The 15,549-nt window shown below is 43.1% G+C and overlaps 1 protein-coding gene across 2 annotated transcripts in view; it reads left to right on the top strand.

Annotated features, from left to right (window-relative positions):
- Window positions 1-10,737, top strand: part of NET1 (neuroepithelial cell transforming 1) — a 59,530-nt gene extending 48,793 nt beyond the window's left edge. For both annotated transcript variants that reach the window (XM_023256290.2, XM_003988076.6), the window contains 9 exons: window positions 3,942-4,049; window positions 4,488-4,655; window positions 5,045-5,107; window positions 5,387-5,483; window positions 5,622-5,698; window positions 6,405-6,662; window positions 7,092-7,262; window positions 8,403-8,589; window positions 8,917-10,737. In XM_023256290.2, the coding sequence (XP_023112058.1) occupies window positions 3,942-4,049; window positions 4,488-4,655; window positions 5,045-5,107; window positions 5,387-5,483; window positions 5,622-5,698; window positions 6,405-6,662; window positions 7,092-7,262; window positions 8,403-8,589; window positions 8,917-9,308 (1,521 nt within the window). In that variant the 3' untranslated portion in view covers window positions 9,309-10,737. The remainder of the gene's footprint in view (window positions 1-3,941; window positions 4,050-4,487; window positions 4,656-5,044; window positions 5,108-5,386; window positions 5,484-5,621; window positions 5,699-6,404; window positions 6,663-7,091; window positions 7,263-8,402; window positions 8,590-8,916) is intronic.
- Window positions 10,738-15,549: the final 4,812 nt, after the last annotated feature.

The following is a 15,549-nucleotide window of genomic DNA, read 5'->3' on the forward strand; positions in this document are numbered from 1 at the left end:
TCTATCCTATCCTCTTTTGTGACATCATTAGTAGAAAAAAACCTTTCTCCAAAAAAAAAAAAAAAAAGACTGAGTTCACAACAGAATTTTTCTGTTTTTGCTTTTATATGCAAGATACATCTCAGTAAGAGACTTCAAATCCATCTTAACAATTTTCTGTTTACAACTGGGTTATTAAAATAAATTGATTAAAAACTCAGTGTAAAAGTAGATATCCTAAAATAAAAGAATGCATGCAATTGCCTGGCTAAACTAGATAGTCTGGTTAAAACCTAACCTAAATAAACAACATAAATTTATGTTTGAGGGTATTGGGGTATTTTTCCATTTCAGTGAACTTTGGCCCTGGTGAGAGGTTGGCTCCAGTAGAAAGCTCTTGAGTGTATAAAACTTGTTGGTATTCCTTGTTTATTCGCGTAGATTTTCAGATTGTCTTTTGAGGAGGGTGCATAGTTTCCCCGTCTGCACTCATTCTTTAAGCTTTTTGTATTCACTGTAACACTGTTAACAAACAGCACTCCAGAACAAAAATAACAGCAGTAACGAAACCATTATGTAAGCCTTATTTTGAGTGATGGTAAGAAAGGTAAGACCCTGCCCTCTCTTCCTTCATCACCTCCGAACACTGGGCCTGCTTCCTGTGTGTGCAGAGCGGCGCACGTGGGTGTAATACCAGTTCTCGAAAAACTTGGTCTTTGAAATAGTTTTGTGACAGTGCACATGTTTAGGTTCTTAATAACCAAACCAAGATCATTAAAATGGTTCATCTGGACCTCTAAAGAAAAACTCCTTTTGGTTATAGCTTACATAGGCCAAATCCTATGTTTCTAAAAGGGAGGTTTTTGTCCAAGCCTTCAGGGTGACCCTATAACATAATAGAGGAAGGTCTAATCCATATCACTTTTCCACAAAAGTTTTCTGTATATTTTTCTCAAATACTGTATGTGTATCCTAGAACCAGAAGTGAGCCATATTCAGCGTTACGACTTTACGTTTCAGCTACGCTTTATAAGTTACTACAATTTTTCATACTCTTGAAATACGTATGTTAAAAGTTTGTGTTGTGTCTCCTAAATATTTATCATCTATGTCCTTTTAGTAAGGCAGTAAGGCCTTTACTTTTGGATCCCCAGAAACATGTGTGAAAAGTACAGAGGTGTCCTCCCCTCCCCGCCCCCCACACCCCAACCCATATTTCCTGATTTAGTGCCGTACTTACAGGGACGTTTGAAGAGTCTCCTACTTGAGTGACTGAGCTAGCCTGCACTCTTACCAAGACATTTTAGATGAGGTAAACTCAGGAGACTACCATATCCTCTGAAGATGTCACATCGATGGCCTTCTGAAGGGCTGCAGAACATACTTAACCAGCACATACTGCTTCTGCGCATTAATAACTTGCCACCCTAAATAGACCACGTAAACAAAATCTATATCAATTTCAGAAAGATGCTTTCGATATATCTACATTTAATTATCTGAATCTAAATTCTGTAGTTTAAACCTTAAATACCACATAATTTTGAGTTCCTAGGAAATTAACAGTTGAACATAACTGATCCTATAAAGGATTTTTTATCATTACCTTGATGTTATGTAATAAAATAGATACCAAAAATCTTTTCCTCCCATCCGAACTAACTCTTCTTTTCAAATTCATTGGGAAGAGCACCTTCCCAAGACGCTTTAAATTGAAATTAAATATTTTGTGACTTAGCAGAAAGTCAACTTTGTTCTGCTTTAAACGGGGAAGAGGAATTAACCTCTGTTTCCAAGAAGGAACAGAACTTTCTGACAGCTGCTTTGTTTCTAGTTACCATTGGCCTGTCTTACTTTGTGAGGAGGTAATTATATCTCTGTTCAAACAGAAGACTCTTTGTGCCGTCTTCACTAAATGGAAAGGAATGCCTCGTGCAGGACCTTCTGTCGTGCATGTGTCACTTGAGTCTTGCACAGATGTGCGTTGGAAAGGCGTTCGCACGTGTCCTTGGCCTCACAGTGCGTCTGTCATTTTCCTACATATCTTGAAGGTTTCTTTTTTAGTGCATTTAACATTTGCACGTGAGTGGTTCTGTATTCAAAGTTTTACTTTAGGATTAATCCTTTTGGTGGGGGAGGGTCGGTTTACAACACTACCTCTTACGTCCTTCAAAGACCTGCTCTGATTCTCTCCACAGCCTCCTCACTCCGTAAGTCACGCTCCCTTCTGGTACGTGTGTACCTGTGCGTGTGTAGCTGCGGGTGTATACCTGCGGGAGCTGGCTCAGGTCTCCTTGCCTCGCTGAATATTCAAATCATTGAAGCTTCTTTCTGGAGGATTTTGACTCTTTCTGCCATTTTGTTCTTCATTTATACTAAGGGAATTATTTTGACTCCATTTTCTGACCCCTTACTTTAGTCATATCAAAGAATTTTTAGAAAGAATTTTCACCTGCCCTTTTTAAATGCTGATTTTTAAGTGTTGTCTTTATCTTTAATTTTAATTTTATTTTCAAGTGTGTATTTAATCGTATGTCCTTCTGAACTGTCAGCAGAGTTATTTTGTCAAGTGTGCCACAATTGTCAAAAGCACCAAATACCAACAAATAATTACACCCCTCAGACATGAAAAGGCTAGAGCTGTGGTATGATCTGATGTCCTTTATTTCAGTACCTGTATGAGTCACCTGATGGTGTGCCTCCATTTTCCTAGAAGTAAAGTGAGAGTAATACAAGCTGTAAAAAGCCTTGAGGTCCTTGAATATCAAGTGATGTTTGCTAACCTATTACAAACAATACATGTAGAACAATAAGTATTTCTTCTAAAATTGTATATATTTTTCCTTTAAGTGAATAAATTGTTTGAGAGAGAACCTAATTATTCCAAAATCCCAGTGTTTGTGTACTAAGTGGAAATATTTCTCAGAATGTTAGTAATAGCAGAAATTTCATGTGTTCCAGGCCCCGTTCAAGCCATTTAAACATATCTTACTTACTCTTCATAACAACTCTGGGAGAGAAGGTCTAACATGAGCCCCGTTTTACAGATAAGAGAACTGAGGCCCAGGATATTCCCTAGCAAGTGCCAGAGCAGGCTTTGGACCCAGTCCATCTGATTCCAGAGCCCGAGTGCCCTCCTAACCACTGTCCTGCCTCTGCTTGAATACAGGGACACTCTGCCTTCAGAGTTGACCCTTTCCAGGGCAGAGATGTTTATTTAGAAGCTGATCCCTAACTGAAGTATTTAAGAATGAAATGATACACTGTCTGGGATTTGCTTTAAAATAGGTGAAGCAAACTCTTACATCGAAAACCGTCGAAGCTGAGTGATAAGCACGTGGGACCATTATGCTGCTTTTCAGTTTTGTGTATATTTGAAATTTTTCATAATAATCAGGTACTTTTTAAAAGTGACTAAATGAATTAAACTAAAAAGTTCTTTGGGATTCTGGAATCTAATTCATTTTAGTTTTCTTTTGTTAATGATAATATTCTGTTCTCAAAGTGATACTCACCTGGCCTTTCTCATGCCCTTTATTTTTTTCATAATTTACTGTTACTCATTAGTGTTCTTAGCATTTTAACAATAGAGGACAACATTCAGGACACGCCTGGGTGGCTCAGCCAGTTGAGCATCCAGCTCTTGATTTCGGCTCAGGTCATGATCCCAGAGTCATGGGATTGAGCCCCACGCAGACTCCACGCGGAGTATGGAGTCTGCTTGAGATTCTGTCTCCCTCTGCCCTTCTCTTATGCACACTCACACACACACATGCTCTCTCGCGCTCTCTAAAATAAAATAATAAACTTTAAAAAGACTACATTCATTTCCAGAGTTCCATATTGCTACGTTTTATAATGTACAAATACTGGTTTTTTGAGAGTGTTCAACTTTGTCCAAACTTGTTGGAAACCATTATACCTGAACACACATTTAGCGTAACCTGTTTTTGTTTTTACAGGAGCCAAGCAATAAAAGAGTTCGACCTCTCGCCCGGGTCACATCCTTGGCAAACTTGATCTCTCCTGTAAGAAATGGAGCAGTCCGACGCTTTGGTCAAACAATTCAGGTAAGCAGGGGTGGGGCTAGGAGGTGAGTAACGTAGGAAGGGGGCTTTTCAGAGAAGCCTAAATTTGTGTTTTCCTTTGAGTTGTACAAACAGTTTTACACTATTATATTTAAACATACATTTTTTTAACATGCTGGTAAGGAATATTTTTACCAGAACAGTATTTACATAACCTCATTATATTAAGTTACATCTTATATCACAGCAGAGTCTTAAATAGTTTTTATCCCCAAGAGGTAATTCTGGCGGATAATATTTTAGAATGATAGATTGAAGCTTGGGCAGATAATTGTTTTATGCATTGAGAAATCTCAGAACTTTGTTTTTAATTTGTCTTTCCAATTTTTTTTTTTTTTAAAAAAGAAGAGAATAATTACTATCTCCTTTAAATCTTCTCTTTTGTTCACCTCTTTTTTTTTTTGTTTCTTTACTTTTAAGTCATTTACCCTTCGTGGTGACAGCAGATCCCCGGCTTCTGCCCAGAAGTCATCGAGCAGATCAACAGCCCCCACACCTTCCAAAAGGAGAAGCAGTGTGCTGTGGTCCGAGATGCTGGACGTCAGCATGAAGGAGTCTTTAACTACCAAAGAAATCAAACGTCAGGAGGTGAGCTAGCATTCAACTAAGAAATCCGTCTCATACTAAAAAATCGTCTTTTTTTTAAACGTAGGTTTTCAGAAGAATAGCAAACTAATGTCTAAGGCAAACTCAGCTTGCATTTTTATATTTGAGTGCTAATTCGTAACACATGCTGAGCAGGAACACTGTAATGGGTGGTGGTCATCAAAGTTAACTCTGATGGGGTCAAGTTCTAAAGCGTGTGGCAACCACTTAATGGAGATTCCATTCTGAATTCTGGTTTTCAGATTGAGTCCCTTTAAAGAGCGCTATTCATAACATCAGTTAAATAATCCATGATAAGTATCAATTGTATATAATTTTCCTTTCTCGAAGGAATGACCTACAGTGTTTGCTGGATTTTTTTTTTTTTTAAGGCAATATATGAAATGTCCCGAGGTGAACAGGATTTAATTGAGGATCTCAAGCTTGCAAGAAAGGTCAGTAAATAACTTTTTATCATGTGCTCTAGTTTTAAAAAACTTTATTTAACAAATTATAAAGGATAAAACCTTCTTCTATAGTTTCACATCTCCTCAAATATGAATATCAGTAGAGCCTGTTTGAGTATTAACATATACTTTAGTTTCTTTGATGTGTAATAAATGAAATCCACGCTAGCTTTTATGTAGTCAGTCATGCTTGTGTTCAAGAAGGTCTCTCATCATGTTTTATTTGCTTGATCGCTTTGCATGACCCACTTTTCCCCCCTCTGATAGGCCTACCATGACCCCATGTTAAAGCTGTCTATTATGTCAGAGGAGGAACTCACCCAGATATTTGGTGATTTGGACGCTTACATACCTCTCCATGAAGGTAAGATACGCCATTGAATTCTCATTGGTATCTGAACAGCATTAGCAGAAGTTGTTTTGAATCTGAACTTCTAACTTAGCGTGGAGTTATTTTTTTAAATGAACGTATTATTGGTATCTCTGCCTTTTTCCACTTCAGATCTGTTGGCAAGAATAGCAGAAGCAACGAAACCTGGTGGAACAGTGGAGCAGATCGGTCATGTTCTTGTGAACTGGGTATGAAGTGAGCTGCTGACACCAGATAGTTTTTACATATATGCCATACTCCTCATCTGTGGCGAATACCAGGTCCATTGGGTCCACTGACTGAATTCAGAAGACAGATATACAAGGCATTAAAACTGAACAAAATTAGATAGCTGTAGGAAGTTAACAGTCTCGGCTTAAAAAGAGACTTCATGATGGATACGGGTTTGTTTGTTTTAAAAATATGATCCTCTTTGGGCACAGATCCCACATTACGTGTTTTACTGTTTCAGTTAACGGTTGAGTGCCTGCCAGATGACAGGTGCTATTGTAGGAGGGACCATGGGGGGTTCCGTGAGGAGAGACATCTCTACACTTACACTCTAGTGAGAGGACAGTCGGGAGCACGAGCAGTCCCAAGGTTGGTGGTGACGGTGGTAGAGGGACCCGTGGTGCCCTGGGAAAATGGAAGACTAGCATCCAGCCGAGGCTGGGAGAAGGCAGAGATCATCGGTCTCCGGTTGGATTTAGCCAAACTGTAGGGAAATTAGGAAAGAATACTCTGATGTTGGCCCGGGATCCCATCCCACCCCTGTTACATCTGCAGGGAGGGCCTCACCGCTTATTAAAACTTTCAAGAATTAGCTATAAGACTTGTGTTGTTTTCACAGGCTTACTGATGGCCTAAATCACAACAGGAACTTACCGTACTGTGTTTTCGCTTCCTCTCCTTCAGTTGCCGGGCCTGAATGCCTACAAAGGCTACTGTAGTAACCAGTTGGCGGCCAAAGTTCTTCTTGATCAGAAGAAACAGGACCCGAGAGTCCAAGACTTCCTCCAGCGGTGTCTTGAGTCTCCCTTCAGTCGAAAACTAGATCTTTGGAGCTTCCTAGATATTCCTCGAAGCCGCCTGGTCAAATACCCTTTGCTATTAAAAGAAATTCTTAGACACACTCCAAAAGACCACCCTGATGTTCAGCTTCTGGAGGAAGCTGTAAGTCCAGTAGAAGATTCTTAACACTTTTCAAGTTTATACGTTAACTTGCCTTGGAAAGGTATATACGGTGGTGCTGTCAGACGTCACGCGTATTGCCACACGGTGAAACGTTCTAGTCTTCTAGGCACCCAGGACGTTAGTACGCTAAGCAACAGAGAGACGTGTCATGCATTTTATAGTTATGTTTCAGGTAAAAGACTGGATTCTAATATCTGAGCCCTCCCACTAGCTAGCTGTGTGACTTTGGGCGGGTCACACAGTTTGGCTGAGGCTGTTTCATCTGTAAAATGCAGGGACTAACGGAATGATCGGATTTCTAGAGGCCATTCAAGCTTTCTCCTGTCGTTTTAATATGTTTTAGGCCTGTAAGGAAACAGTTAAGTTAATGTGCTGAAAATGCTTCCTTGATTTCTTGATAATTTTTAGATACTGATAATACAAGGAGTTCTCTCTGATATCAACTTGAAGAAAGGCGAATCGGAATGCCAGTATTACATTGACAAGCTGGAGTATCTGGACGAAAAGCAGAAGGACCCTAGAATTGAAGCAAGCAAAGTGCTGCTGTGCCACGGGGAACTGAAGAATAAAAGTGGACATGTGAGTGTCTTTGCACACTAACACGAAGTGAGCGATTACCCTTATCTTCCTGCCGTATTTCATTTCTTCCGTGTAAATTATGAAGCAGGTTTGTAAAATTCATCACACAACGAAAGGTTACTGGTGTTTATTTTACGTTAACAGCTGTGGTAAAGCAGACTTTGGTTTCTGTTGTGACAGACTGACTTCAGATAAATGCCTTGGTGGAGAATGCTTAATAGTTGATTCTTTAGTTCTGAAGCATAAATCAACTTGTTTGCCTAGGGGTTCCTTTGGGAATGAATTACCAGTTTCCTAATGAAAGCGCATGTCCTTCAGAAAAATTTTTGAAGACTTCACAATGATGGAAGGAGCTGTTAGCACTACTGAACAACTTTCTACGGCAGAGGGAATGAAAGCAAACTTATTTTTTAAATATTGATTATAAAAGCGCCTGCTAGAACCAAGGATAAGCCTGGTGTGGTGTTTTTGTTCCGTCACGTGCTTTTCGGAAAGAAGCCCTTTTTTTTTCAGTTTATATTCTGATTCCAGGTAGTCAGCCCGCGGTGTATATCGGCTTCAGGTGCACAGTGCAGTGATTCCACAACTTCCTGCATCACCCGGGGCTCATCACGGGTGCCCTCCTGAATTCCCATCCACCCCACCCCGGGAAGCCCAGTTCATGAGCTGAGGTTCTTTTCAGAAAAAGTCGAAGCCCGACCTGTCTGATTTCTGTCGTGAGGCCTGACTGTTTTATAAAGGCTTACGGTTGTGCGGGACGAGGTAGAACCACTGGCACTTTCACCGGCTTTCGTTTTCCATCCTCGCTTTGTTAGGAAACCGTGGTGCGCGGTACTGGTGTCTCCAGTCACGTTCCTGCCGGTGGGTCTCCGCAGTGCGTGGCGTTTACTCAGCTGCGGCTTAATCTGATGTTACCCGCTGATAAAGATGGGTTCATACCGCCTGAGGTTCGAGCAGCTCTCCGCCTAGGACGTGCAGAGCCTAGCAGGCGCTGCGTTAGGAGGTCGTTGGTAGGGCGATGGTAGTCCGTGAATTTGATGAAATTAGTAATGTCGAAGCAAGACATTTCCATGGTGGGTTTCAGGCACTTCAGATCACCGAGTTCCACATTGAGGAAGTATTTGTTTCTTGTTTCTCCAGAAACTGCACATATTCCTGTTTCAAGACATCTTGGTTTTGACACGGCCTGTTACACGAAATGAGCGTCACTCTTACCAGGTTTATCGGCAGCCGATCCCCGTCCAAGAGCTGGTCTTGGAAGACCTGCAGGATGGAGACGTGCGAATGGGAGGGTCCTTTCGAGGGGCTTTCGGCAACTCAGACAAAGGTACAGATGCAGAGTCTCAAGCTGTGTAAATACACGTAAGCTCAGAGCCTACGTGAATTGAGTTGTGGTCTCTAAGAATTCTGTCCCTGCACGAAACGTCTGAAATGAGGCGGATTCCCTTTTCCTGTGCCTGGTCCCAGCGCCGAGCGGGGCACCGTGCTGCTCCCGCGCCAGCCGGCACGTCTGAGAAGTCTTGTGCGGGCCTCTCGTGAAGTGTCCGCCTGACACACGTGCACGTGACGGAGCCACTAGCACCCGTGTGAAAACGTATGATTTTGTTCCCAGTCAACTTCTTAAAAGTCTTATTTACGTTTCTTATTCTTCCAGCTAAAAATATCTTTCGAGTTCGCTTCCAAGACCCGTGTCCGGGCCAGTCCCACACCCTGCAGGCCAACGACGTGTTCCACAAGCAGCAGTGGTTCAACTGCATCCGCACCGCCATCGCGCCCTTCCAGCCGGCCGCCGGCGCACCCCAGCCGCCCGCGGAGGGTGAGGAGAACACCCCCGCCGCCGCCGGGACCGCCGCGCTCCAGAGAAGGGCGTCCGTGGCCTCCGGTGTGACTCAGGTGGAAGTCGGCGGAGACGCTCCGGAGTGCGGCTCCCCGGGGCGCGCGCCAGATGACACGAAGGGTGCGAGAGCTCAGCAGACACGGTCCGGCTTCCGGAAGACGAGGGACACAGCCCCGTTCGGTGGCAAACGGAAAGAGACTTTGGTATAAAGGAAGTTCTGTGTATTCACTGGTGGAGAGACTGTTTATTTATAAATGTGTACAGTTTTTTTTCGTGTAATGTGAGCGTGGGAGCGTCGCAGGGCTACTACTTACGACCGGTCCTAGCATTTTCTGTGTTTTCGGTTGGTTTTGGTTGTTGTTCCTTTTTTTTTTTTTTTTTTTTTAATGGCAGCTAAAGATATACGCAGATTACTGTTAAACTGTAGCCCCCCCCCCCTTTTTTTTAAAGATGTTTTCCTCAGATTATTTAGAACATGCAAGCCTGGTATTTTTAATCCAATGAAATATTTATGAAATGGATTTTCTCTTTATTCTGCATTCATCGTGACTTTCTAATACCAACCAATTGTGATATTTACAATATTTGCTAAAACCTAAAGTTTTGCAAATATGGGATTTTACCAGTGTTTCTTTGATAAACTTTACATGCAACTAAAATCTATGTGGAATATGTTTGTAATATTTCAGAACTTAACACTGAAACATAAATTCCTTGGAAAACAAACCATAAGACTTAATTAAGTTTTCCATTGTATCAACTGGAATGCTTTATATTTGTTTTTCACTGCACATTCCTCATTTTTCATCCATTTAAACTGCCAAATACTTAATTTTTTTAAATTTGTAAAGTAGTTTTTAGTATTTGCTTTGATTTTTTTTTTTACTTCAATGCTTTTGCCTTTTCAATTGGCATGTCTTTAAAGTATTCTTCCTCTTTGATTAAAAATGTGTGTGTATGTGTGTGTGTGTGTGTATATATATATATACATATATATATATCTTTTTTTTAAATCAGTGACTTTACCAAGTGAAACCAAGCCATACTGTTTTTGAGCCAATTAAGAAAATTGCAGTTTTTTAAAGTGTAGCATTCAGAGTGGAGACCACACATGAAATGACTCCGTATATACTGAAAGAAAACTGCCATAAGGATTTTGTTAAAAGTTTTAGTGTCTGAAAAGCAAGAGGGAAGGCAACTGACCGGTAATAAGTTTAAAAAAAAAAAAAAAGGGGTCTAAGAGAGTAGTTTTGTCTTAAAGTAAAAATGTCTGGTTGTTCCAGAACATGAAAGGAGATAGTAAAAGCTAAACTCGAGGGTGTGTAGTAAGTTGTAGAAGGCTTGGGGGAAGTGAATTTAATTTGCCTTGGTTTACGGGTTTGAGAAGAAGCAATGAAATGTGTGAACATTTGACCGTATTAGATCAGTTCTGGTGGATTTATTCATAAGAGGGAAAACGACTGATGGATCTTTTACTGTAAAATGTTTCTTGTTCAGATGAGGCCATAGTCTTTAAGCCCTGTGTCATGGCAGATTTCTAATGGTGATCAATTCCAGTAAATGTTGACTATTATGTGAACTATATCTGGCCAGTGGAAATGAAAATTGAAAAAGACTGTAAATAGATAATCCAAATGATGTCTCTGTATAAATGAATTATACAATTAAAAAAAAAAAAAGCACACACACAATCACCTTCAAAGGTTTCTTGGCTGGTGGATGTTGGGGGATATTTGCCAGGAAATGCTGGTACAGCAAAGAGATAATGGCAAGCCTCACAAAAGTTTCTAAAAATCGTATATAACCAAACCTTTGCAATGCACTGGGGAGTAAGGGAAAGATTGAATTATAAGGTCAAATTTTGTGCATCTTCTTAAACCATTTAGAATGCAGTGTAATCAGAAATAGCTGTTGGATTGAAGATAGGTGGACATCTGGCCACTTTCTGGATATAATAGTAAAGCTAATAGCAAAGCATCCTGATGCATTTCAGATTTTGTCTTTTTTAAAGAATTTTTTTTAATGTTTATTTTTGAGAGAGAGGGTGTGAGCAGGTGAGGGGCAGCGAGGGAGACACAGCTGATTCAGACTTTAATTTAAGCATCTCAGGTTTCTAACTCTGGAAATGCAAAGTCAAAAGTATAGGTTACACCAACAGTCCTGATCTAAAAAGTCAGAAAGCAAGATTTCGGATCATTTCTAGAGATGTTCTGTAGAATATCATTCCTTCCAGAATCACCTTGATCAGCTTCTGAAGTTATAGAGACAAGTTCAAATGCTGTTAATGGAACGATTTTTTATCAAAAACTGTTATCTCCCTTTGGTTCACTCAAGGGAGAAAATAAGACTCAGAAGCTGTAATGAACACTTCAGAAATTACATCTGTATTTGAGACCATTTGATGATCTAGCCCAGTAGTTCTAATACCAGTTTGGGCATCAGAATCACCCAGGAGTGGTTTTAAAAAATATAAAGGTAAGTGGACCTATCCCCTAACTCCTCCCTGTACAAATACCCATTTCGCTGACTCAATATCTTGGGGGGGGGAAAGGGTGGTAAGAGTGAGGGCTGATGACTTATATTTGTAAACATTCCCTCCTAGTAATTCTGATACAGAGAATGCCTTGGGTCAGCACTTAGTAATCACTGATCTAGCCAAAAGATGTTATGTAAATGATATGTAATCAGTATTGGCATATATCAAACTTTTGGTTTGCCTTAAAATATTCAGGGTCTGTTAAGTAAGTGGTATTTCTTTTCTTTCCTAATTTTCTTCAGTTAGTGTGCTTCTATACTTTGAGCAAAGTTAGTCTTTGCCTGGGAAAGTCTTTTTAAACTCGGTGCTCAGTCTCAGGATGTATGCACACAAGGTGGTAAGGGAAACTAAGGCCCCTGAATTGACTCTAGCAGTGCGTGGGAAGCCAGCATCATTAAATCACCCTTGAGTCTGTAAGACTGACGTTTCCTCAACCGAGTCAGGTGGCGGGTTACTTTCGTGCCAGCGAGATTTCTGTTCAGTGCTTTTCTCTGTGTGCAGATCCAGCACAGTACTTGGTTATTAAATATATAGAGAACCCTCATATTACTCAATTAATTTTACAAACATCAGCAAATGCCTAATCAAGGGTTCCATCTGTCAATCTCGGTAACTGAGATGCAGGAAGACAGAGTAGGCACGTCTTAAGTTTGTCTTCATCATACTCCTCAGTTTAAATTCCCACCTGTCTCTAGAGATGAAACTGGTCTTCGTTGTGTCTCTAAGACCAGGGGGTTCAAAGTAAATGATACCTCAACCTACTTGGGCTTTTCTTAACCAACATTCATGAACACCTATGAAAGAATACTATCCCTTTGTCCACTGAACCTAGTTCCTATGAGACGAGTGTCCTATCAAAGAAAGTCTCCCTCAATCCAGAGGACTCTAGAACCTTCTAAATCCAAAGGAGTTTTGATTTTTGCCTGCATATTTGAACAACCCCAGAACCAACCACAAGTCTAAGGATGTCTCACATACAAGTGATTCCTTGGGTCCAGTGGTACGTGATCTTAGGTCATGAGTACTTTGAGACTCTAACAGAAGCCATGGGCCCTCTCCCACCAAGAAAACATGTACATGTGTATACACACCCACACCAATTAGGGGGGGTTCGGGGATATTCTCGAACCCATCTATTGGCCCCAACTTAAGATTTGCTCAAGTCTGTCCTGACCAGGACCTCTTTAGGGAAACATGCGATAGAGTCTCAATTTAGAAAATATATAAAAGGAAATAAAATATAAAGGAAAATATTTTTAAAAAATTGCCTCAAGAGAATGAGAAGACTCCACAGACTGGGAGAAAATAGCAGACACATCTGATAAAAGACTATTAACCAAAATTTACCAAAAAGCAAAAAACCTTAAAATTTTACAGTAAGAAAATGAACAAACTAGTTAAGAAATGGACAAAAGACCTAAACAGACACCTTACTGAAGAAGATACACAGGTGCCAAGCACAGGCAAAGACAGCCAACATCGTATGTCACTAGGGAAGTGTGTGTTCCAACAAGAATCCACCCCAACCCGTCAGAGCGGTGAGATCCGGGCCATTCAACACGCTGGCCATGACACGGAACAGCAGGGACTCCACTTCTCGCTGGTGGGAGCACAGAACGGCGCGGCCACTTTGGAAGACAGTTTGGCGGTCTCTTACCAAACTACACGCTGCAAAACCCGCCATGTGGTCCGGCAATCATGCTCTTTGGTATTTACCCAAAGGGGTTGAAAATTGATGTCCACACACAAAAACTTATACATGGATGCTTACAGCAGCTTTATTCACAATTGGCAAAACTTAGAAACAACCAAGACGCTCTTGGTGATAAACCAATCATGAACGGTCTTCAGCACTAAAAAGAAATGAGCTCTCAAGCCCTGAAAAGACACAGAGGAATCTTAAATGCGTATGACTTAAGTGAAAGAAGCCAATCTGAAAAGGCTCCATACTGTGTGATTCCAACTTTATGACATTCTGGAAAGGGCAGAGCTAAGGAGACGGTAGAGCTCAGGGGTTGCCGGGGGTCGGCGTGGGAGACGGGACGAACAGGTGAAGCCCAGGGTTTTCAGGGTTATAGTGTGTGTGATACTATAACGGTGGATACGTGTCACTGTACGTTTGTCCAAACCCACGGGATGGACATCACCAAGAGTGACCTCTAATGTAAGCTATGGACTTGGGGTGACGGTTCACAGACCATCGTCCCGCTTTGGTGGGGGATGTCGATGGTAGGGGAGGCTGAGGGGGAACGGGAGCAGAGGCTGGTGGGAAATCTACACTTTCCACCTGCTTTGTTTGTGCACCTAAAGCTGCACTGAAGAAAGTCTATTCTTGGAAAGAGAAAAGCCATTACCCAGACCCAGGAAAACATGTGCAGTTAGGAAGACACATCTTTTAAGTCCTATCTACAGAGACCAAAATTGGAGTACCACTAGGGGTATCAGACATGGGATGGAAATGCTCAGCCAAGTGAGAAAAGTGACCCGCGTGGATGCGTCTGCGCCACAAGCCGCGCTCTCGAACCATGGCTGCTTAGGGAAACTGCGTCCCGAGGCCAGGGTCTCTGCCTCTGACGCCGGCCCCGGCCACTCGGAGCAGCCAGGGCCTAGGGTGTGAGGGTGAGCGAGGCTGGGCCCCCTCCGCTCGCAGGGGGCAGAGGAGGAAGGTAGCAGAGTCAGCAGCCACGCCCCAGCTGGCTGGGGAGGGGACCTCCGAACCTCGTCTGTCCTCCCCAAGGCGAGCCTGGGATGGGAGCTGGCCTCCTTAGCTGGGGTCCACCAACATGGGGTAGAGGCTCACCGCCTTGGCACCTCTCTTCCCTCCTCCGCCTCTTGCCGGGCAAGGGACACAGGGCCTGGGTTCCATCTGCACAACCCCACCCAGGGCTGGGCGCTCACCCCAGTAGAGTCGAGGATGAGATCATGGGGAGCCAGGCTGCACTGGGTGATGGGTCCAGGCCCTGCTTCCAGCAGTTCAAGCTCCTGCTGTCAGTTGGACGTGACCTGAGAGGCTGGCGTCAGGCCCCCTCCACGCCTGGAAACTGCTCCAGGGCTGGAAAGGAGTGTAGCCTGACATCACCACCCTCTGCCAACCCTCAAGCGTAGACCTCGTGTGTCTCCTCCCCGGCCCCCAGCACACCCTGCCCGCGCCTGCCTGCCTGCCTGCCTGTGTTCTCTTCTTCTTGGGTGCTTTCCAGGTGTGAGCTCAGCCCTCCACTCCCCACCCAACCGTCGGAGGAATGTGGATCCTGTGATCACAGGGCAGGGGGAGAGGGGAGCGCTCCCTGAGGGCCTGTGGAGAGGGAGGAGGGGGAAGATCTGGGGGAGCAAAACTCAGCGTGGAACTGGAACCCCTGTTTCCTATCCCATCTCCGATGCTTCTGCACAGACCCTCTCTAGGGACAGGACAGGTGGGAGGGGCTGAGCACAAAGTCTGTGCCCCAAAGGAACCGGTGACCTGAGACGCGGGGCAAACCTCACAAGCCACACGTATAAAATAGCCAGCGTAGCACCCTTCCATTCCATCCAAGGTGTAGTGCACCTTACGGGGTGGCGGATGTAGCTGGAAACTCTGCAGACACGGCCTTTAGACTCTGGGGGTCTGGGCACACCTGTGGTCACGAGTGCTCGTCCCCGCGGGTCATGCGCTTTTCCCAAAGGAAATGGCGCATGGGGCGTGCAGATACACACCCCTGCACACCCTATCTGCGAGCAACCACGAAACCACGTTTGCCTACAGGGAAGGCGCATGGAACAATCTTTTCCAGCCATGGAAACTATTTCTGTCTTTCCCTGCTGTTGTAACTCACAGCCAGGTCCTCCGGGCTTGATCTGCCAGAACTTTCCAATGAGCTTCTTTGTTGCGGTAACAGACAAGCACAGCCTTAGCGTCTGTCCGCCCAACAGCCCACGTT

The sequence above is a fragment of the Felis catus genome, chromosome B4 (genome assembly GCF_018350175.1).
Source record: "Felis catus isolate Fca126 chromosome B4, F.catus_Fca126_mat1.0, whole genome shotgun sequence".
NCBI classification, from domain to species: domain Eukaryota; kingdom Metazoa; phylum Chordata; class Mammalia; order Carnivora; family Felidae; genus Felis; species Felis catus.